The 18,660-nt window shown below is 34.3% G+C and overlaps 2 protein-coding genes across 2 annotated transcripts in view; both read right to left on the bottom strand.

Annotated features, from left to right (window-relative positions):
- The window catches only part of LOC123540986 (uncharacterized), a 29,417-nt gene extending 23,869 nt beyond the window's left edge, over positions 1 to 5,548 (bottom strand). Inside the window, exons 1-6 of the mRNA XM_053525772.1 lie at positions 5,539 to 5,548; positions 5,297 to 5,443; positions 3,577 to 3,633; positions 2,723 to 2,773; positions 1,759 to 2,214; positions 334 to 555 (exon numbers count right to left, since the gene is read on the bottom strand). Coding sequence (XP_053381747.1) covers positions 334 to 555; positions 1,759 to 2,214; positions 2,723 to 2,773; positions 3,577 to 3,633; positions 5,297 to 5,443; positions 5,539 to 5,548 — 943 coding nt within the window. The remainder of the gene's footprint in view (positions 1 to 333; positions 556 to 1,758; positions 2,215 to 2,722; positions 2,774 to 3,576; positions 3,634 to 5,296; positions 5,444 to 5,538) is intronic.
- On the bottom strand, positions 5,481 to 11,591 carry LOC128549486 (uncharacterized). The gene is made up of 2 exons (XM_053526168.1): positions 11,533 to 11,591; positions 5,481 to 6,377 (listed from the first exon to the last, which is right to left on the bottom strand). Exon 2 carries the CDS (start codon positions 6,357 to 6,359, stop codon positions 5,694 to 5,696), a length of 666 nt encoding a protein of 221 aa, XP_053382143.1. The 5' UTR covers positions 6,360 to 6,377; positions 11,533 to 11,591; the 3' UTR covers positions 5,481 to 5,693.
- Positions 11,592 to 18,660: the final 7,069 nt, after the last annotated feature.

Genomic DNA, 18,660 nt, shown 5'->3' on the forward strand with positions numbered 1-18,660 from the left:
AATAATCTACCCATATATCATAGTTCATTTTACATCAGGGCAATTTAAAGTATCAGACAAAAAACGTGGTATTTACAAAACGTTACAACTCTTTACTGAGCACTACCATTTGAAATATTCTCTTTTTTTATGTATATGTAAATGAATTTTGTGCTAGATAACAAACAGGGGTACATTCTATATCCCGCCACGAACAAATAGAAACGGCACTACGTTATGTTAAAAGACGTGTGCACAAAAACCACTTATGTCTCAGGTTGCTTGTAGCTGGCAGTTGAAATACTATCCTTAGTTTAAAGTTTATAAGTCATAACGATATAAAATTAAACATACCAGTTTCTAACAATGCTTGTTCAAATTGCTTTAAGTTAACGGAAGTTGTGAGTGTAACTTTCCCTCCAACGATTTTTGTCAGAATTTCTGACAGCCGTTCCAAATGCCTGTCAGCACCACCCATCTGTAACAATTTCCAGATATGGTTGAGGTCTATAATACCTTTACATTGCACCGGAAGTACCACTGATCTGATACACTTAAGGTTTTTGCATTCTTCTTCTACAAGTAAAAACAAAACATTATCATACACCTGAACATGTAAATACACAAATCCAATACAAAAAGGATATCATGGTTACAAAGTTACAACTATTTCCTAAATGTAAATGGATACGATATCAGTTTTGATGTCTTTGTTACTGGTCTGTGTACACGGTCTGAACAGCAACAGACATTAGATATCATTAATTCAGAAACTGTATATATCAGAATATTTGCGAACGTTAGATTCTAAATAGGAACAATAACAAGAGTTTATACAATTAATGAAACGCTTTTCATCATTTAACTCATTAAGGACGCAGATCGCATTTATGCGTTCATTTTATCTCTTATCGAGTACCGCATGTCGTATTTATCCGTCAAAAGATAACAGGCGTGTATGCCGAGGATCGCATAAATGCGCTATCTGCCTGATAGTACTGCATGCCGCGTGACGTGATTTTACGCTAGTAAGAGTACTAACGATTGGACTGCTGTCAAAGTCAACTAATTAACTATTTTACACTAAAGATTTATAAAACCCGGAAGCGATCGAAACTATCAAAATATTTATTATTTAAGCATGTATTTTCAATATACTCATCACTAAATATCGCAACTACAAAGTTATTTCTAGGTATTGCCTGTTTGATTTTCTCATTCTAATATACTGCAGAGTCTTTCTTTTTCATTCAGTATTTCTAACTTTATTAAATAAAGCATAATTCTGTTCTTTTATAATGTCATTTGCTTTAAAGTTCAGCGGTAAATGATATTTGAATAAATATAAAATAATCAAATAATGGCTGTTTTTCTATGTCAAATCTTTCTTGAATATTGCAGTTTTCCATATTCGTGTTACTTCAGTAGGCCTGTGAAACAATTTTGCAAATTAAAATAATAGTAAATTAAATTTTTTTGAATAGATCATAAATTGTAGTATCAGATGTAAAAATATCAGTTTTATTCATCTGTTATAAACAGATGTTTGTCCCTAATATTAATCAAAGAATGCCTAGATCTTATCGATTATTGATTATCAGTGAAAATCCACAGGCATACAAAGCAGATAAATTGATAAGTGGCTCAGGAATGTATCGGAAAATTGATGCCAGTAATTAAGCGGCGATATGGCTGCAGGTGTTAATGAGTTAAAAGAGAAAAGCTATATTATTTTTTAAGTTTCCACATGACTTTCCAACCAGAAAAATGACATCTTACCCAAATGCTTATGTAGATCATACAGACTTTCCTGAGCAATGCAAGCTGACAATGTTACAACATGCCCTGTTCTTTTCTTCAGTGCTCTAGATATACCATTCAAGCGATCCTGAAATTGTTCACTGTTCAGGTATTGCACAAAACTTAACAATCCTGTGTAGGATGTGAATCTAACAGTTAGCTTTATGCTGCCCTTTCTTGCCTGCTGAATGTGCCCATGCCGTATGATTTCTTTGATAAGTTCTAACAACGATTTCGTTAGTTCGTAGTCACTGCCTCCATATCGCGTTAAAAGTTCATTCACTCTTTGCATAATTGCGTCAGTATTATCGCTGTCTTCCATTGCGTCAGGGCGTATTTCTTTCAAAATATCATTGATGTTACTTACAATAACGTCCTGGGCTTCGGTGGAATTTTCCGGCCTTTCGCTATTGATATTGATGTTTGCATCAACATCTGAAAAAGACAATAGCTACAATCTTCTTACGCAAGGTTGAACGGAAATACATTACCACTCTAGATTTATATACACGTTAAATACGTTCGATGGTGATTTACATATAGCAAATGCAGTCACACAGGGAGAAAACTCGTAATCTACTATTAAAGACACACAGCGATCTGACAAGAGGGATAAAGTGTCATAAAGCCCCAAGAACAGATACAGAGAAATCCTTATTAGATACAGGCCTGTCCGGCCAACTTGGCTCTTTGCGAGGTTCTTTAACGTACCTGTTGTACAGCACCGATACACGCAAAGCAGAACATGCCTCTTAGTTAGGTGGTAAACTCTCAAGAGCATCTCAGAAATTTCCAGTGCCTGGACCGGGATTCGAACCCCGGACCTCTGGATTGACAGTCAAGCATGTTACCACTAGACCACCGGCCCACCTATATACAAGTAACAAACAAGTTTGAAAATAATGTGTAGAGTATTTAGTTTAACGGTGCAGAATAAAATTACCATGTTGAAGTTGTCGGCCTCTTTGGTGGGACATAAGTTCTGTAATCTTTTCTGAAAAAAAAGCATTTTACGTTATGCTTACCAATATACGGATGTGGCGGATATTAATATAAAAATTATTTTCACCTATACTGGTTTGTTTGAAATAATGGACAATCTGATTGTATTTATAACTGAAAAATGGATATTTAATACGGATTTTGTTGATCTAAACATCCTTATATATATTAAAAAAGCGTTTTACATACTCTTAACAATTCATTATGTCTAAGCAAGAAAAAAACTCTAATTCGCAAAATTATGGGACAATTGTCAAATTCGATTTGGACGCCGTGTATCGAAGCAATATCTGATTGGCCAAACAATTTTTACCGATTTGTTTTGTACACATTACTTTTTAAATGATACATTATGTCTTTATTCCTCTTTGAGCCTACCATCCAGAAGTTTTTCTAAGACACTAATAAAATGAGTGTGAAGTTTGCCAAAATCCTGGTTTAGTAAAGATATATATTGCCACCTGTCTGAATCATTTATTCAACTGCCTATATAAGATCATTGAAATTCCTACTTATTGTTTTTTGACAACAGGCATTCAACACACCACGTACGTTCAATACAATGATATCACACGTAATGGCATGCTTCTATAATGATGCTACAATTAAAAGCCGTTATATCTGAAAACAAACCATATCACTGAAGGCATAAAATCAGGATATTTACGTTTCTTGAAATACGCCAATTACTTAAGGAAACTCTGTTTTATTTTATTTGCTCAGGCGATCTGTAAAATAATATCGGTAACTATATGATAATCATGATAATGTGTGACTGAAATTATACAAACTTACGTTCAATACATCGCAGTGTTTCTTGTTGCTGTTCATTCATTTCTCTTGATACTGTCTCTAAAATAACACATGAATTGACACTATACTACTATTAAAAGAAGCTATATTAATGGTATAAATTAATAATTATATCAAATTTATTCTACGTTGCTTGATATACATTGTTTACTTACTGAGACTCTGTTTCACTGCATTTGCAAAGATTGACATATCTGGGGAAGCTAGAGCTATCACTAGTGTGTAGTTAATTACGCTGTTGCAGATGATGATATAGGGCATTTTTTTTAAGTTTGAGTTAAGGTAGTTCTGCACGTTGGGATCGATTTTTTCTATGATGTAGAATTTGATTAAACTCTATCTTTTCAAAACTTCAGAATATACCTAGAAGATTCAGCAAATAAAAAAGTCAATGTCGTATACTTGATTTCTTGGTAGACTGATTTGAAAAATTTGGACTTCACGCAATATTTCATAATTGGATTGTATGGGAAAATCATATTTTCATAACCTTTTCTCGAATAGAACTTTTTCTACAATGTAGTTTTTTATGATACTTCTCACAGTTATAAATTAGCGCATGTCCTATTATTTGGTTTAATAAAACGAAAAGGTACGAGTGCGTTTTTAGATATACAATCATGATAAAAGAGTACCGGACAATTCACGTTAATTTTAAAACATTTTTTTAAATTTTTCTTTTCATAGCATATTTTGACCTTAGAAATACAGAAACAGTGTCAGTGTAATAAATTTACTAACAGGTTTCGATTAATTCATAAACTGAATTTCATTTCCGTACTCCGAAACCAGGCTTTTTTCTACGTTTACCGGATAAATGACATTACGCCATCTCTTCCGGTTTTTCAAACGTGCAGAACTACCTTAAATCCATATAGTAAAAACAACAATAGTGTCAAAATACGTCAAAGAAGTTGGAAAGAGACATAATTAATCGTACTTTTTACCAGAGTAATGCATCTTAGTGAATCAAAACTTTAACCTGAAATTGTAAGTCAAACGATGGCATGATTCGAGAAATAATAATGCCAACGCTATGGCTTTAGTATCATATGATGCCGGACATAATGTACAGCAATTATTTTGAGTTTGAATCATTAAATAAATACTGAGATAGAGAAATTGCATCAAAGCTTTAATAAAGATGTGGAACCTGACGCTGAAGAGCTGATGACTGGATATTCATCTACACCGTATTGTCGAGCTAGTGTCTGAAGGATTAACTGAATAGGTAAAGTACAATGGAGGGTGTTTTAATAACTTCTAATTACTATGTCTTAAATAATTCGTCTTCCATCTTCATTTATGTCGATATGCAAAAGACGCTACTACTTAACTAACATATATTCGTCAGTTACATCCCCATTCACAGCTGTATATACAGTCAAATCGGCTTAAGAGACCACCTGTATTACGCAAAATCCTGTGTTACAAGACCATTAAGTTTAGGTCCTTCTATAGTACATTTCATATAGATTGATTCTGTATTTAAAAAAAAGAACAACACACCTTTCTCATGAGAACGCTAATTTGTTCTCCCTTATTTTTATTCGGAAGAGGAATGGTATATTAATCTAAGAGCGTGTAGCGTGTATGTGAGAGGGAGAGGACGGTATGTGTGTATGTAAATGTCTGTATGTTTGGGGATGGTGTACCCATACGTGTGACATACACTAACGTTTAAACATGAATTGACACAAACCTTGAACAGCATCCAATTTTTCTGAAAAGGCTGTAGCCATTCGATAATTCTCTTTAGCGAGCGATTTCGTTTCTAGCAGATCGCCATGTATGTGACTCTGTAATGCTGCCATATCTCTAGTCATCTGTATGTGATCATTGCTTTCACCTAGAATTATAAAACAACAAATAATGTCAATACTACGTTTAATGTATTTTACACACACTTCATCAACTCTATTGTCAAAATATTGCACATCTTACTTTGTATCATTTAGAATGCATTTGTTATTCTATTCTGTATTGGTCAAACAATTTTAGGCATAGATCTAAACGAAATTCATTATCATGATTCTGAGAATTAAATAAACCCTTTTCATCATGTGTTTCTTTATGTGCGTGATTTCCAAATATAAGTTCTACTTTCTAGGAATATACGATAAGAAAACATCAATTGATTGACAGACAAAACCTTGCATGGTGTCCAGTTTGGTATTTACGTCCTGAAATTTTGCCTCAAGCTCTCGCAGCATTTCCTCCTTAAACTCATAGAGTTGTTGTAAATGTTGTATAGCTGTATGAAAGTCAAATTGCACCGCATTAGAGTAGTTTATTATCCTTGTAAGCGTGTCTCTAGTTTGTTGGTCAAGTCCAGATGCCAGATCTTGAAGTGTTGCTGCTAAATCAGCAGATCTTGTTGTATATTCCGTTTCTTCCATCGACATTGCTGGTGGGTGCCCTTGATACTCATTTCTACTGTCTCGTAAGTAGCTTATTCGCAAACGTTCGTCCCTCGTAAGATTTGACCAAAACACTCTTTGAATTACCAACGTTAGAAGCGATATATCCCATGATTCTATGTCTGTATTTACTGTAGTAGGGGACGGGAAAAGATGAAGACGCTGGGTTTCCGAGTGGCAATTCCGCTCTATCTGTCTTCTGTTATTCGGGATTGTAAGAATCGCATCTAATGTTAATCCTGTACGTTGAACTTCTCTCCGTACAACACCTCGCAACACCAGTAAAACGCCTTCACCGAGAAGAAGAATGTATCTCAAATATCTTTCATTTCCATTTTCATCCATTGCTGATAATATCTTTTACTAAAATAAGCAAAAAAACAAGAGGGTCATGGTGACCCTGAATCGCTCTACTGAGTATACTGAACCACGTGTTTCAAATGGCAAACTGATGCTAAAATATTAGACAGTAGATCAGTAGGTCACATTTATGATCCCTGAAAGACAGTTTAAAGATTGTTGTGCAAAACTGTACGTGTCATCCAAATTTCAAGGCTGGGTCTTAACAAGAGTGGTCACAAGCAAAAGGTTACGCACGGACACATGGACGACGTAGATCTACTGACCTAGTTTTTGATGGCAGTTGACCCAAATATCAAACTTGACCTAGTTATCATCAAGATGAATATTCAGACCAACTTTCATACAGATCCCGTGAAAAACGTCGCCTCTAGAGAGGTCACAATGTTTTCCTATTATTTTACCTAATGACCTAGTTTTTTGATGACATGTGACCCAGTTTCGAATCTGATCTAGATATCATCAAGGTAAACATTCTGACGAATTTTCATGAAGATCCATTGAAAAATATGGCCTCTACGGGGGTCACAAAGAGTTTCTATTTTTAGACCTACTGACCTAGTTTTAAACTGCACGTAACCAGTTTCAAACTTGACCTACATATCATCAAGGTGGACATTCTGACTAATTTTTATGAAGATCCATTGAAAAGTATGATTTTATATTTTTAAATCTACTGACCTAGATTTAGACCGCACATAACCTAGTTTAAAAACTAACCTAGATAAACATTCTGACCAACTTTTATAAAGATCCCATGAAAAATGTGACCTCTAGAGTGGTCACAAACAAAAGTTTAAGCACGCACGGACGCACGACGGACGACGGACGTTGCACGGGTATGAAACGTTGCCTGCGGCACAAAATGTGCCGCACTGAAATGAAGGCATTGCGCTTCCGACGGCGCAGGCATTGCGCAGGATGTTTACCAAAATAACGAGCAAGGTGAGTAAAATTGAATGTTTTTGGTTATTGTCTTTTTACAGTAAAAACTTTTTAAAAATCGGGGAATGCAGCGGGATGTAGTTGTGTCTTGCCGACAAATCCATGCCCAGTTTGTGAAGAAATATGTAATATTGTTATTTTGCGCGTGTTTTTCATTGGATACAGTAACGTGAAAATTACAAAAGCAGTGAATATTCCGAGTCATTTCATATCCTGCTGTAGAGGGAATGATGTATTTCTGTAGTATATTATATAAAGACATGACATCTGATCGACTGAGATAAAATACATGTCAAGGAAAAGGCATATCCCTTCGTTCTGCCGACTTTTCAGTCCAGTGCCGCAGGCATCTCGATGGTGCCGCAGACATCGTGAGAGGCGCAGTCATCTTGAATACTATTTCAGTCGGTAGTACGTGTAATTTCGACCTTCTAAGATGTATTTAAGTACAAAAAAATCAACAACAATGTTGTTCCTCCAGTTATTGTGTAAGACAAATCTCAATCCGAACTTTGTAATATAAATAGCTATTTTAAGAAGTTTGCAATATTTTTTCTTGCTCCTTTGGGGGATGGGACCAGGTGCCTCCCAGTTGAGAAAATCACGTCATTTTGTATCGAATTAGGATTATTTTCTCCTAAAAACAATATTCAAGATGAAATTCAGCCCGTCGCTAATAAAAAAGTACGCCTAAACTGTAAAAAAAACTCGATGCTAAAACAAAAACATTAAAATTGATTGAAAAATGGCAAACATTATGACAGTTTTTGTGCTCGGATGCTGATTTCCATACCTTGCTTTGAACTATAAGCATAAATAACTGTTACAAATGGGATATTTAGTAATTGAATATTGCTATTTTCCTGGAGAAAATGAATCCCGACTTGATGCAAAATGACATGATGTTCCCTGGCCCCATTCCCAAACAGCGAGAAAAAATACTGCAAACTTCTTAAAATAGCTATTTATATTATAAAGTTCAGATTGAGAAGGTTTGTCTTACTACTATAATAACTGGAGGAATAATATTGTTATTGACATTTTTGTACTTCAATACATGTTAGAAGGTCGAAATTATACGTACTGCCGACTACAATAGTATTCAAGATGACTGCGCCTCTCACGATGTCTGCGGCACCATCGAGATGCCTGCGGCACTGGACTGAAAAGTCGGCAGAACGAGGGGATATGCCTTTTCCTAGGCATGTATTTTATCTCAGTCGATCAGATATCATGTCTTTATATGGTATACTGCAGAAATACATCATTTCTTTTCCAGCAGGAGGTGAAATGACTCTGAATATTCACTGCTTTTGTAATTTTCACGTTACTGTATCCGATGAAAAACACGCGCAAAATAACAATATTACATATTTGTTCTCGAATTTGGCATGGATTTGTCGGCAAGACACAACTACATCCCGCTGCATTCCCCGATTTCTATAAAATTTTTACTGTAAAAAGACAATAACCAAAAACATTCAATTTTACTCACCTTGCTGTTATTTTTGTATACATCCTGCGCAATGCCTGCGCCGCCGGAGGCGCGATGCCTTCATTTCAGTGCGGCACATTTTGTGCCGCAGGCAACGTTTCATACCCGTGGTTGCGCGATCACAAAAGCTCACCTTGTCACTTTGTGACAGGTGAGCTGAAGAGTACACAGAGGATATTAAAAGAGTGTCTTTTCATACTGAATTTATTAAACGAGTTGAATAAAATAATACGATGCAAGGCTGTGCCGAGCATTTTATCAATTTAATTCAACGAGTTTAATAAAATCAGTGTGGAAAGTCACATATGTAATATTCTTTTTATCACATGTCAACTTTTTCTTTAGAAACATAAAATATTCTACTTTCTTTTGCTATATAAACATGATAAACAAGTCGATTTCACCAACGTCTCCAATACTATAAATGACTTCGACGTCAAAGCTTTATTACACTAGTATATTATCATTTTTAAATAATAGCTTTATTACACTCCCGCGACGTCAAACATGTGATAAAAGAGCTTTTAGATGTATAATCTTCGACGTAAAGATCGTGTTTAAAGGTTTAAATCACATATGATAAAATTTCAGCTTTTCTTAATGGCAGAATCCAGCTTCTCTTTCAGACCTCAATTAAGGGTACTAAAATCTGTTTGAATCTTGCAACAGCCGTACAAACCATTAGAAATACAATTCTAGGGCAAATACCTTAATCTATTACAGTAACTTTAGAAAATAGCTTTAGTACAAGTACGGTACAAAGATTGTAGAGACATAACAGAGAGACCACAGATTATTAATATATAAAGCGCGAGTCTAACCTCTAACCGAGTCGTGACGATTTGACAAAGCGATTATTTGATTATTCGAAAATCGTTATACAACTCAACTTCTCTTTGAAAAAAAAAGTAAGATCATTATGAGTTCCCTAAGAATGCAATCTAATTTCAGCTGAATTTTTCAATGATTCGATTATTGTTCTTGTAGACTTTGTTTTATTCATTATAGGACAGCTAATTTATTTTGTTTTTTTAAGTGTGCCAGTTCTCATTGTAATATACTTGTATCTCTTTTGAAATGAACGGGCGCTTATAGGCTGTTAGGCATTGGCTTCCCAAATATCTAAAGTTACTTATAAAGAGTCCTTGGAACGAAATTCGCAAATTCTTTGATGATAACAGTAGCTCATACATTGGCGTATATTTATGGCTGAACATACCTTGACATAATTTAGGACCACAAATAACCTAAAACAATCATCTATCAACACATAAAAATCATGATATGTTTTCTTAATGCATACAGTCAAACTCATACAGTCATATCATTTTATTCCGAGTTATAACGTAGAAATGCATCTATATTCTATACATCTTCTTTTTTACGAACAGACTGCAAATTCCAATAGATGTAAGGGACTTTACATATGCATTGAAGTATGCAGTCTCTCAGAATTTCAGCACGTTTATACAAAAGAAAAAAATAGGTAATGTTTATGTTTGAAACTAAGCCGGTGCTAGGCGGCGTGAGCGGTGTTGCACATTACATTATCTCTCATGAACAGACTCAATCAAACCTAGTCTGCTATTATTCAACTTGGTTGCATTCTATGCTTCCACAGATTGTATTATCATTCCGTTTTGTTTAAAGTAGTATATCAGTTTTTAAAATGCCTTGGTCTACTGATCGACTAATTGTAATAAAACAATTAAAATGGCATCCGCAAGTTTGTATTTTTCAAACGTAACTCTATATATGCAATATCGGTCTTAAATCAAAATTTAAAATAACTGCTGGAGCTAGGAAGCGGACACTGTCACAGCACAATTTTGAGCAATTCAAAAGCCCAAACAGGCACTCCATGTAAATTGTCCGATTCTCCTCTTGTATTTGTTAATTTATCTCTCGTAGGGAAATAAAGGAACTGAGAGGGGGAGGCTCCATACATACCCCCACTCCGCGCTAGGCACTTCGCTGATGACACCTTCATTCTTAACTGGTCCACCACTTCTTAATCAAAATTTAATAGCTCTTTCTAGATCCGCTCTTTTATTTTAAAATTAGTGATAAATTTCAAATTACTTAGTCTTATTGATTTTGTTTGTTAAAATCATGTAACCTGGTACATTTTGAATACACTTTGTTAAGTAAACACTGTGGGGAATCACATGATAAAAAATAATCTCTAAACCAAAGTTATATTTTGAAGAACATGAGTAAATTTCCTGTCATGATAAGAAATGAAATTTAAACACAGTCTATCATGTTACTATCATGTTACTAATGAAAATTGGTAAATTATCATGTAGTTGACACTAATGATAGATATCCTGTAATTACAAACACTAAGGAAAATAATTAGTATTAGTTTCTTGAAGTGTTCCATAATCAGAAGGTGATTGTGATCGAAAGCTATATAGTCTTAGGACACGTGTATGTTGGCATATGATAGGCTATATGTTAGATTTACAGCAAAATATTCTTCAATATTATCCCATATTATTCATAAATTTATTTTGGTTTAGAGATTATTTTGATCATGTGATTCCCCGCGGTGATAAATAGTGTATAAAAAGATTTATAAACCTAGCGAGGAAAAATTACCCTTTATAGACATCAAACTTTTTAAACCGATATTCTAGAACACAAGAAACATTTTGAAATGATTTATGTATACAGATTTAAAAGTGAGTTGTAAAAGAAACATATAAACGTTACCTTCTAAATATCGTTTTTATAATCCATATTGCGTATGAATCAATTTCAATCTTTTAAACCACAGGTCTACACTTGGGGTTCGGACCTCCACACACCCCATTCTCCTACGCCCCTGGTTAAGTTTAGCCAATATATTTTAGCATTTTACCATGTATTGAGCATAGGTGACGATCATAAAACGCATTTTGTAACATTTCAGCGTGTTTTTAAAAAATGCATTTTTACCATCAATGCTCTCAATACTACATGTAGAAGACATGCAACTTCTCACGATGCATTGAATTCCGGAAAGGGACTGCATGAAGGGGCCACATTTCTCGACAGTTTAGCGGTTTTAAAAACTCACCATTTTTTAAAAGCTGTTACATGGATTTTTTCGAATGCGAGTATACGACTCGGTATACAGGTAGTTTCCTGTTACGGTAAATTTTAAGTCTTTCCGCAGCCAGCTTTTAAATATTTTAAAGACTCACTCAGTCAAAATGTCTGTTTCACAGGCACCATGACGTTATTAATGAGGGTAGAAATAAATATACGAAAACAAAGAGTAAATGACTTACCAGATACTAGTTTAAGGGAACGGTTACTCCATCACATACCACCCCGTTTTATCACCAGATACGAACAATATGATAAAAATTAGATAAATATTCACTTTTGAACTTTATACCTGAGATAGAATGAAGTTGATGTTAGTACATCAACATCAAATGCGTAGACGTTTTATGGGGATATATATATCTTTTAAATGGTTTAAAATAACGAATTTGCTTCGGTGGCATTCGCTGATTTAATCTTTCATCTTAATTATGATATGATTTTAAATGTTGTAAGTTTACGCTTTCGCTTGTATCCCATATTCAAGATCATTATCTGTTCTGTTTATTGCTTATTCAAGCGACACTTTGATTTTTAAATTAAATGTTACAATTTCTGAAGTTTGCAGGCTTCCGTACATGAAAACAGAGTACATCGCTCCGTTGGCATCAATCTCTGAATAACTTTGTCCCCCTCTTTCAAGTACATATTTCGCACGTGCAACTTGGTTGTAAGGCGCGCAGGAAACTGCAAATTTTGCCGTGTTCTACATTTAAATGGAAATGATTGTCAATTCTTTATATCTTTACAATGTGTTTATATATGTCATTCTTTCTACGCTGAAAAAAATATTACACGTTTGTAAGTGTGTATATCCAATAAACAAAACGTATTGCAATTTAACGTGGGCTTTTTATTTCTACTTTCAAAATAAAACTGTATTTATTTCTTATACATAGCAATGATAATTTGAATTATTTTAAACACATGTCTCGTATAGGCCCCGAAAGAAATAGACAAATTACACAATGTTGCATTTCCTTTTTAGTTAAATATCTTCAGTTAGTTCCCGAGTTTATTATACTTAACAAAGTTATAAATTAAAACAAACATTTGACTTGACTGTGAATTAAGCCATTCTATTTTCATACTGGTCAATATATAAAAAAGAGAAAAGTTGTTAACATGCATACACAGTTGTGTTTTGTTTATAAGTTTATTGCATATTAGCATAGTATGTTTTCAGTATGCTATAATGATAAATGAAACTGAAGTTATTTTTATGGTTATTATATACGTATTTTGTTATAGTCTGTGTTGATGTAAAAATGTATGTTGCTAACTAAATTTGAAATATTACAATTTTGCCTTGCACACTTATGTGATAAAATGTTTTCACGGATAAAAAGACCTTTAAGTACTACCTGGACGGACTACATACTTTTCTGGTACTACCAACTAAATATGTAAATAAAGACGCAAGGGAAAGATATGGTATGCACTTTTAGTACTTACTTTCTTTATTATTTGACTTTGAATTTTATTATATTTCAAACTTCACTCTTCCTTCGCTGATGTCACATAATCCCTATACTATGTCTTTAATCTACTTAAATATACTAATGACTTATTACCTGAAGGCAATAAATATCGATTTTGTAGATAAGGTGACTTATGACCCCTGCTTAATCTCGGAAGTTTACGTAAAATTTACGGGCGATAACGATCATACCTGTTGCATTATCGATTTTTCTCCAGCTAGGCTTAAGCTGTCCCGAATAGTACAGAAAGTTCGATATGAAAAGAAATCAGGAAAAAATGAAAAATGTCTATGTATATATGAAACGTATTTTCCACCTGAATCTCTTGTATAAATGTGAGAGAGGTATTATTGTTATCGATTCATTGTTCCGTTTATTTCATTTGATTAAAGTGTATGTACCCATAACGTGTTATGAGTTTAAAAATAGAAATTTGTATGAATATTCGAGAAAATTAAATGAGGATTGTTCAAAATATGCCAAAATCTTATACATATTACCAATATTGTTTTATATGACTTGCGGTTTTATTTATTTTATTGAGATTGTTCATTTATAGGTTTGCTATTTTATATTAAAATCTTTAGTAATAACTACCAATCTTGAAAAAAGAAAACACCGAACATTTATAATGACACAAATACATAAATGTAAAAGAAAATGCTGAATACTATATACTATTTTTTGTGTAAATGTCGTGTAGTTTAACTGTGTTTTATGTCATATAATATTGCATCAATAAATGTCAATTGTTTGAGGGACGTTATAAAACGATGCCTGATTTTTCAGTGGTTGCATAAGAAAAAAAAATCGACATTATATTTTTACAAGAAACGCTTTATATTAAATAATCACGAATTAATCCAGTGTGGTAAACAATGGGGAGGGAATTCCTTCTGGAGCAATTATAATAATTCAACTAGAGGTGTTGCAATTTTAGTAAAGTCAAAATTACATCTTAAAGTTAACAACATTCATGAAGATACAGAAGGTAGATATATTTCAATTACTCTTCAATCCGACGAAAATAAATCGTACCGTCTTGCAAATATTTATGCACCAAATGTAGGGAAAATCCGCAAGGATTTTTGAATGAAATAAACAAGACAAAAATTAATAGTATATGACATCCCAATTATTATTGGAGGAGACTTTATATGTGCATTGAATTCCAAAACAGATAGAAAAAAATGCCATTTTCTATGATAGCCCCGCTCGAGCAGACGATGGGTTTCTCAGAGATATTAGAATGGATGGATCCGTAAACCGATCAATAAACTCCGCCCCTTAGTTACTGTTGCTGCTTCCCACAAGCTTCTTTCAAAATGGCGGATTAATGTACATTGACTCGCTAGAAAGTATTTCAGATGACATCAGTGTGAAATACTTACCAAAATGTGAACCAAAATGCACAAAGATAGCTGTCAAAGAGGCTTAGTTGTTTTACTAAAGATTATGTACATGACATTAAGGTTGACTCAGAAGAAACCACGGTAAGTTAGCGCCAAATGGTGGCGTTATCAAAGAAAAACACTTTCCGTCTTTGCTAGATATTCCTGACAGGAAAAATATTGAGTCCTTGTGCAAATACATGGTATAATCACAATCTTAGTTATCTTTTAAGAAATTACGTCTTAGATTACTATATAAATTATTTGAACAAAATAGTATGTCCACTGCTGTCGTATATAGACTGTATTTCCACGATAGGTTTATACGATAAAAATATCAAACATCATGTGCAGATAACATTTTCAACAGATAAAGAAATGTATTAATTGGTTCAATAGCTTTATATTAACGTTGCGTAATACTCTACTGTTCTTATTTTACAAGTATGTTTTGCGGTCGCGCTGCTGTTGCAACTGACTGTGGACCTGTCGATCACCGCTGTGATATCAATTAAGTTAATTGTTCCCATTATAATCTAATATATATTTGTAAAATACCACGCAGTTGTCTTAAAAATAAACATATGTCCATGCTTAGTGTATATTTCAGAACTAATTTGCAAAATTTGTAACATTTGGTAGTCATATTAATTTTATTTTCAGTGCGATCGGACATTGCTCGCATATCATAGGGCTGATTAAATACCCTCCACGATTAAATTAAATGAATTCCAGACCAGCAAAGGTAAACAAGTCTAACACAGCAATGGCACAAACCAAAAGGGACAAAGATCTTGCCGAAACCTATTAACCATGTTTTTGTTAGACCGGTGGAAACAAGGAAACGAAAACCTGTGATCTGTTTACTCGACAGTTCATATAATTAAATATGTCTTCATTTTGCAAGCAAAACAAAAAAAAATGAAAATGAAAAAAGAGAAAACAAACAGATAAAATGAATCCATTTTCATTTATTGTATCATAGTATTAATGGTAGTTATAAATAGTTTACGATAGTCGTAAGGTAAAATAAAACAAAAAAAAAACAAAAACAAAAATCAGCGACATTCTAAACCGCATCGACATGTGTTTATAATTTTTTTCAAATTGCATTTAAAAGCAAGCACTTGACAGGAAAATCAGCTTGAACTTATAAATTGTCAGACTTCCTTGAATAAAACAGAATGGTGTCGAAACAGGGAATACTGTTTTGTCATACTTGCTGTCTACAAAGTTTTGCTAATTTTGTTCTTTTATCTGCTTTTGCTTTAGTTGGGTTTAACTGAATACCAACTCAGTAATATGTCATATGGTGCTTTCCTAGCTGTGATGGTGGAGGAAGACCGCATCAGTAGTCTCCGCGTATTACAAATGTATTCTAATCACGGACGGACGCTTGGGTAGGACCATCGTCTTTCCGTAAACCAGCTAGATGTTTTCTTCACATGAAGAATTCAATCCCCCGAGCTAACATCGGTGAGGGGGAAGTGATTTGAAATCAGAGACCTTAAGCAACAGGCCACGGAGGCCCCCAGTGATACACATTGACGTGTTAACATACCGTTGTGAAGAGAGTGCAGGGTCATAAATTTATTGTGACATTGTTGATGTGGTTAATGTCCCGCAAGAGTATCAATATAATCAACTTGTCTGGAATGTGCCACAAAACTTCCATGACTGACTTAAAGGCACTAGAAATATTTAGTATTCGTTATAATATTAAGCCGCACCATGAGAAAACCAACATAATGCGTTTGCGACCTGGAACGATCCAGACAAGCCTGTGCCCCGAGGAGTCTGGTTAGGATCCATGATGTTCGCTTTCGAGGCCTATTGCAATTAGAGAAACCGATAGCGTAGGAAAATGGTGCAACTTTACTAAACAGGTAAAATTGATTATTTTATTATAAATTGTGCCAGCTGCTTAATATATAAGTATAGGAGCCGTGCCATGAGAAACCAACATAGTGGCTTTGCGATCAGCATGAATCCAGACCAGCCTGCGCATCCGCGCAGTCTGGTCAGGATTCATGCTGTTCACTTACAGTTTCCCTAATTCCAGTAGGCTTTGAAAGCGACCAGCGACGGATGCGCAGGCTGGTCTGGATCCATGCTGGTCGCAAATGCACTATGTTGGTTTTCTCATAGTGCGGCTCAATTATTTCTTTTCTAGATACAATATAACATGAAACATAATATGATTGATCTAAATAACGTAAATCAAAATATAGCTTTACGCTAATAGCTTAGTACTTTTTTGTTTAATGAAAGGTTTATCTATATTGTCGAATTTATTTCTAACATTGGAATTGCAATCTAGGCCCTGTTTTCTGAGTTTAATATCCCGCGGTGATATTTAGGAGTAGATTTATCTGGGAAATAAACATATTGCAAAGCCTCCATTGTCAAACACGTTGAAATCTATTTTGGTTCGGGGATATGTGTTAAACGATATATGAAATAATATCAATTTTATTGAATAAATCTGTTGAAATTAGAAGAAGGCGACAATCAAAGTATACTTTTATGCCACATACATCTAATGGCTGTTACGTTGCCTATAACGTAATTCTGAGAGTTTACATAGACGCACTTGTCTAAAGATTACAATTTAATAAAAACCTGCTTGTTCAAAACTTCACTGTTTACAAAGAAAGTTTGTCAAGTTTAAAACTTTACAATGTAGATCATGTGGCAAATGTCCACACTGATTGTAAATCAGCATGCATATGATATGACGTAATAAAATGTAAAGGCACATGTGTGTGGGGGGGGGGGGGGGGTTTATTTTATTTTTTCAAGCCGATGAGAAGGAATTATTTCATGTGTCAATATTTTTGTATCATTTCTTTCTATCTATCCTTAGAAATAATATAATATTGCCGTTGCCATATATGTACACATGGTATGACGTAGATTGACTCTCCTTTCCGTACTTCCGGTTTGTCAAACGCGCGGAACTACCTTGTGCAATGTCAGGTCTGATTTAAATATGGAAAATTGTTATTGTTTTATTTTTATTTGTTTTTTACAGTTGTTTCTTTTGTCCTTTTTTCAATCCTTTATTTTTGACATTCTGAACACAGAAAGTTTGTGTACATGCATATACTCTAACTAATGTGATTCAAAATCTATTTTTGTCGATGCAATAAGGAGAGTTTGGGACCTTCGTTACCGGGGCGGCAAGATCGTTGTTCTGAAACCCTCACCACAAAATCGCTGTGGATTCGAGTTTGCTAGGGACTGTGGATTCGAGTTTGCTAGGGATTGCGGATTCGAGTTTGCTAGGGGCTGTCGATTCGAGTTTGATAGGGGCTGTGGATACGAGTTTGCTAGGGTATAAACTTTTTCACTATGTAATGAAATTATTCAGAGGGCCTATGGATGTCCAATCTATTTGACAAACGGTGCCTTAAATAACTCTCTCAGCGTCATCTTCAACCGCGAAAACTGGACAGAAACACATACTAAACACCGAGTAGAAAACCAACACAAAATGCGGCGTAATATGTTTTGCTATGAAACATTTACATTTCATTGAATTGTGTTTTAATGAATGTCTCTGTTATTCCATAAAAGTTTGCTTTTAATGAAATTATCTAAATGAGGGAATGATATAATCCGATTTGTATCGAACTTTTGACAATGTTTGTAAATTTAGATCGCGCAGATCCCCTCAGGGGGTACCGTTCTCATTAATCCATTTTGAAAATGCCAGAAGATCTTTGCGTATCGTGTAGGTAATATTACATGCGGTTAACGACAGTTTTAAATATTCTGCACACTCAGTTGAATACGACTGGGATTTTGAGTATTTATTTATGTTAATTTGCCTGTTTCTCTTAGATATGGTAATTTTAGATGTGTGCTCCATTTTT

The sequence above is a fragment of the Mercenaria mercenaria genome, chromosome 16, assembly GCF_021730395.1.
Source record: "Mercenaria mercenaria strain notata chromosome 16, MADL_Memer_1, whole genome shotgun sequence".
NCBI lineage: Eukaryota > Metazoa > Mollusca > Bivalvia > Venerida > Veneridae > Mercenaria > Mercenaria mercenaria.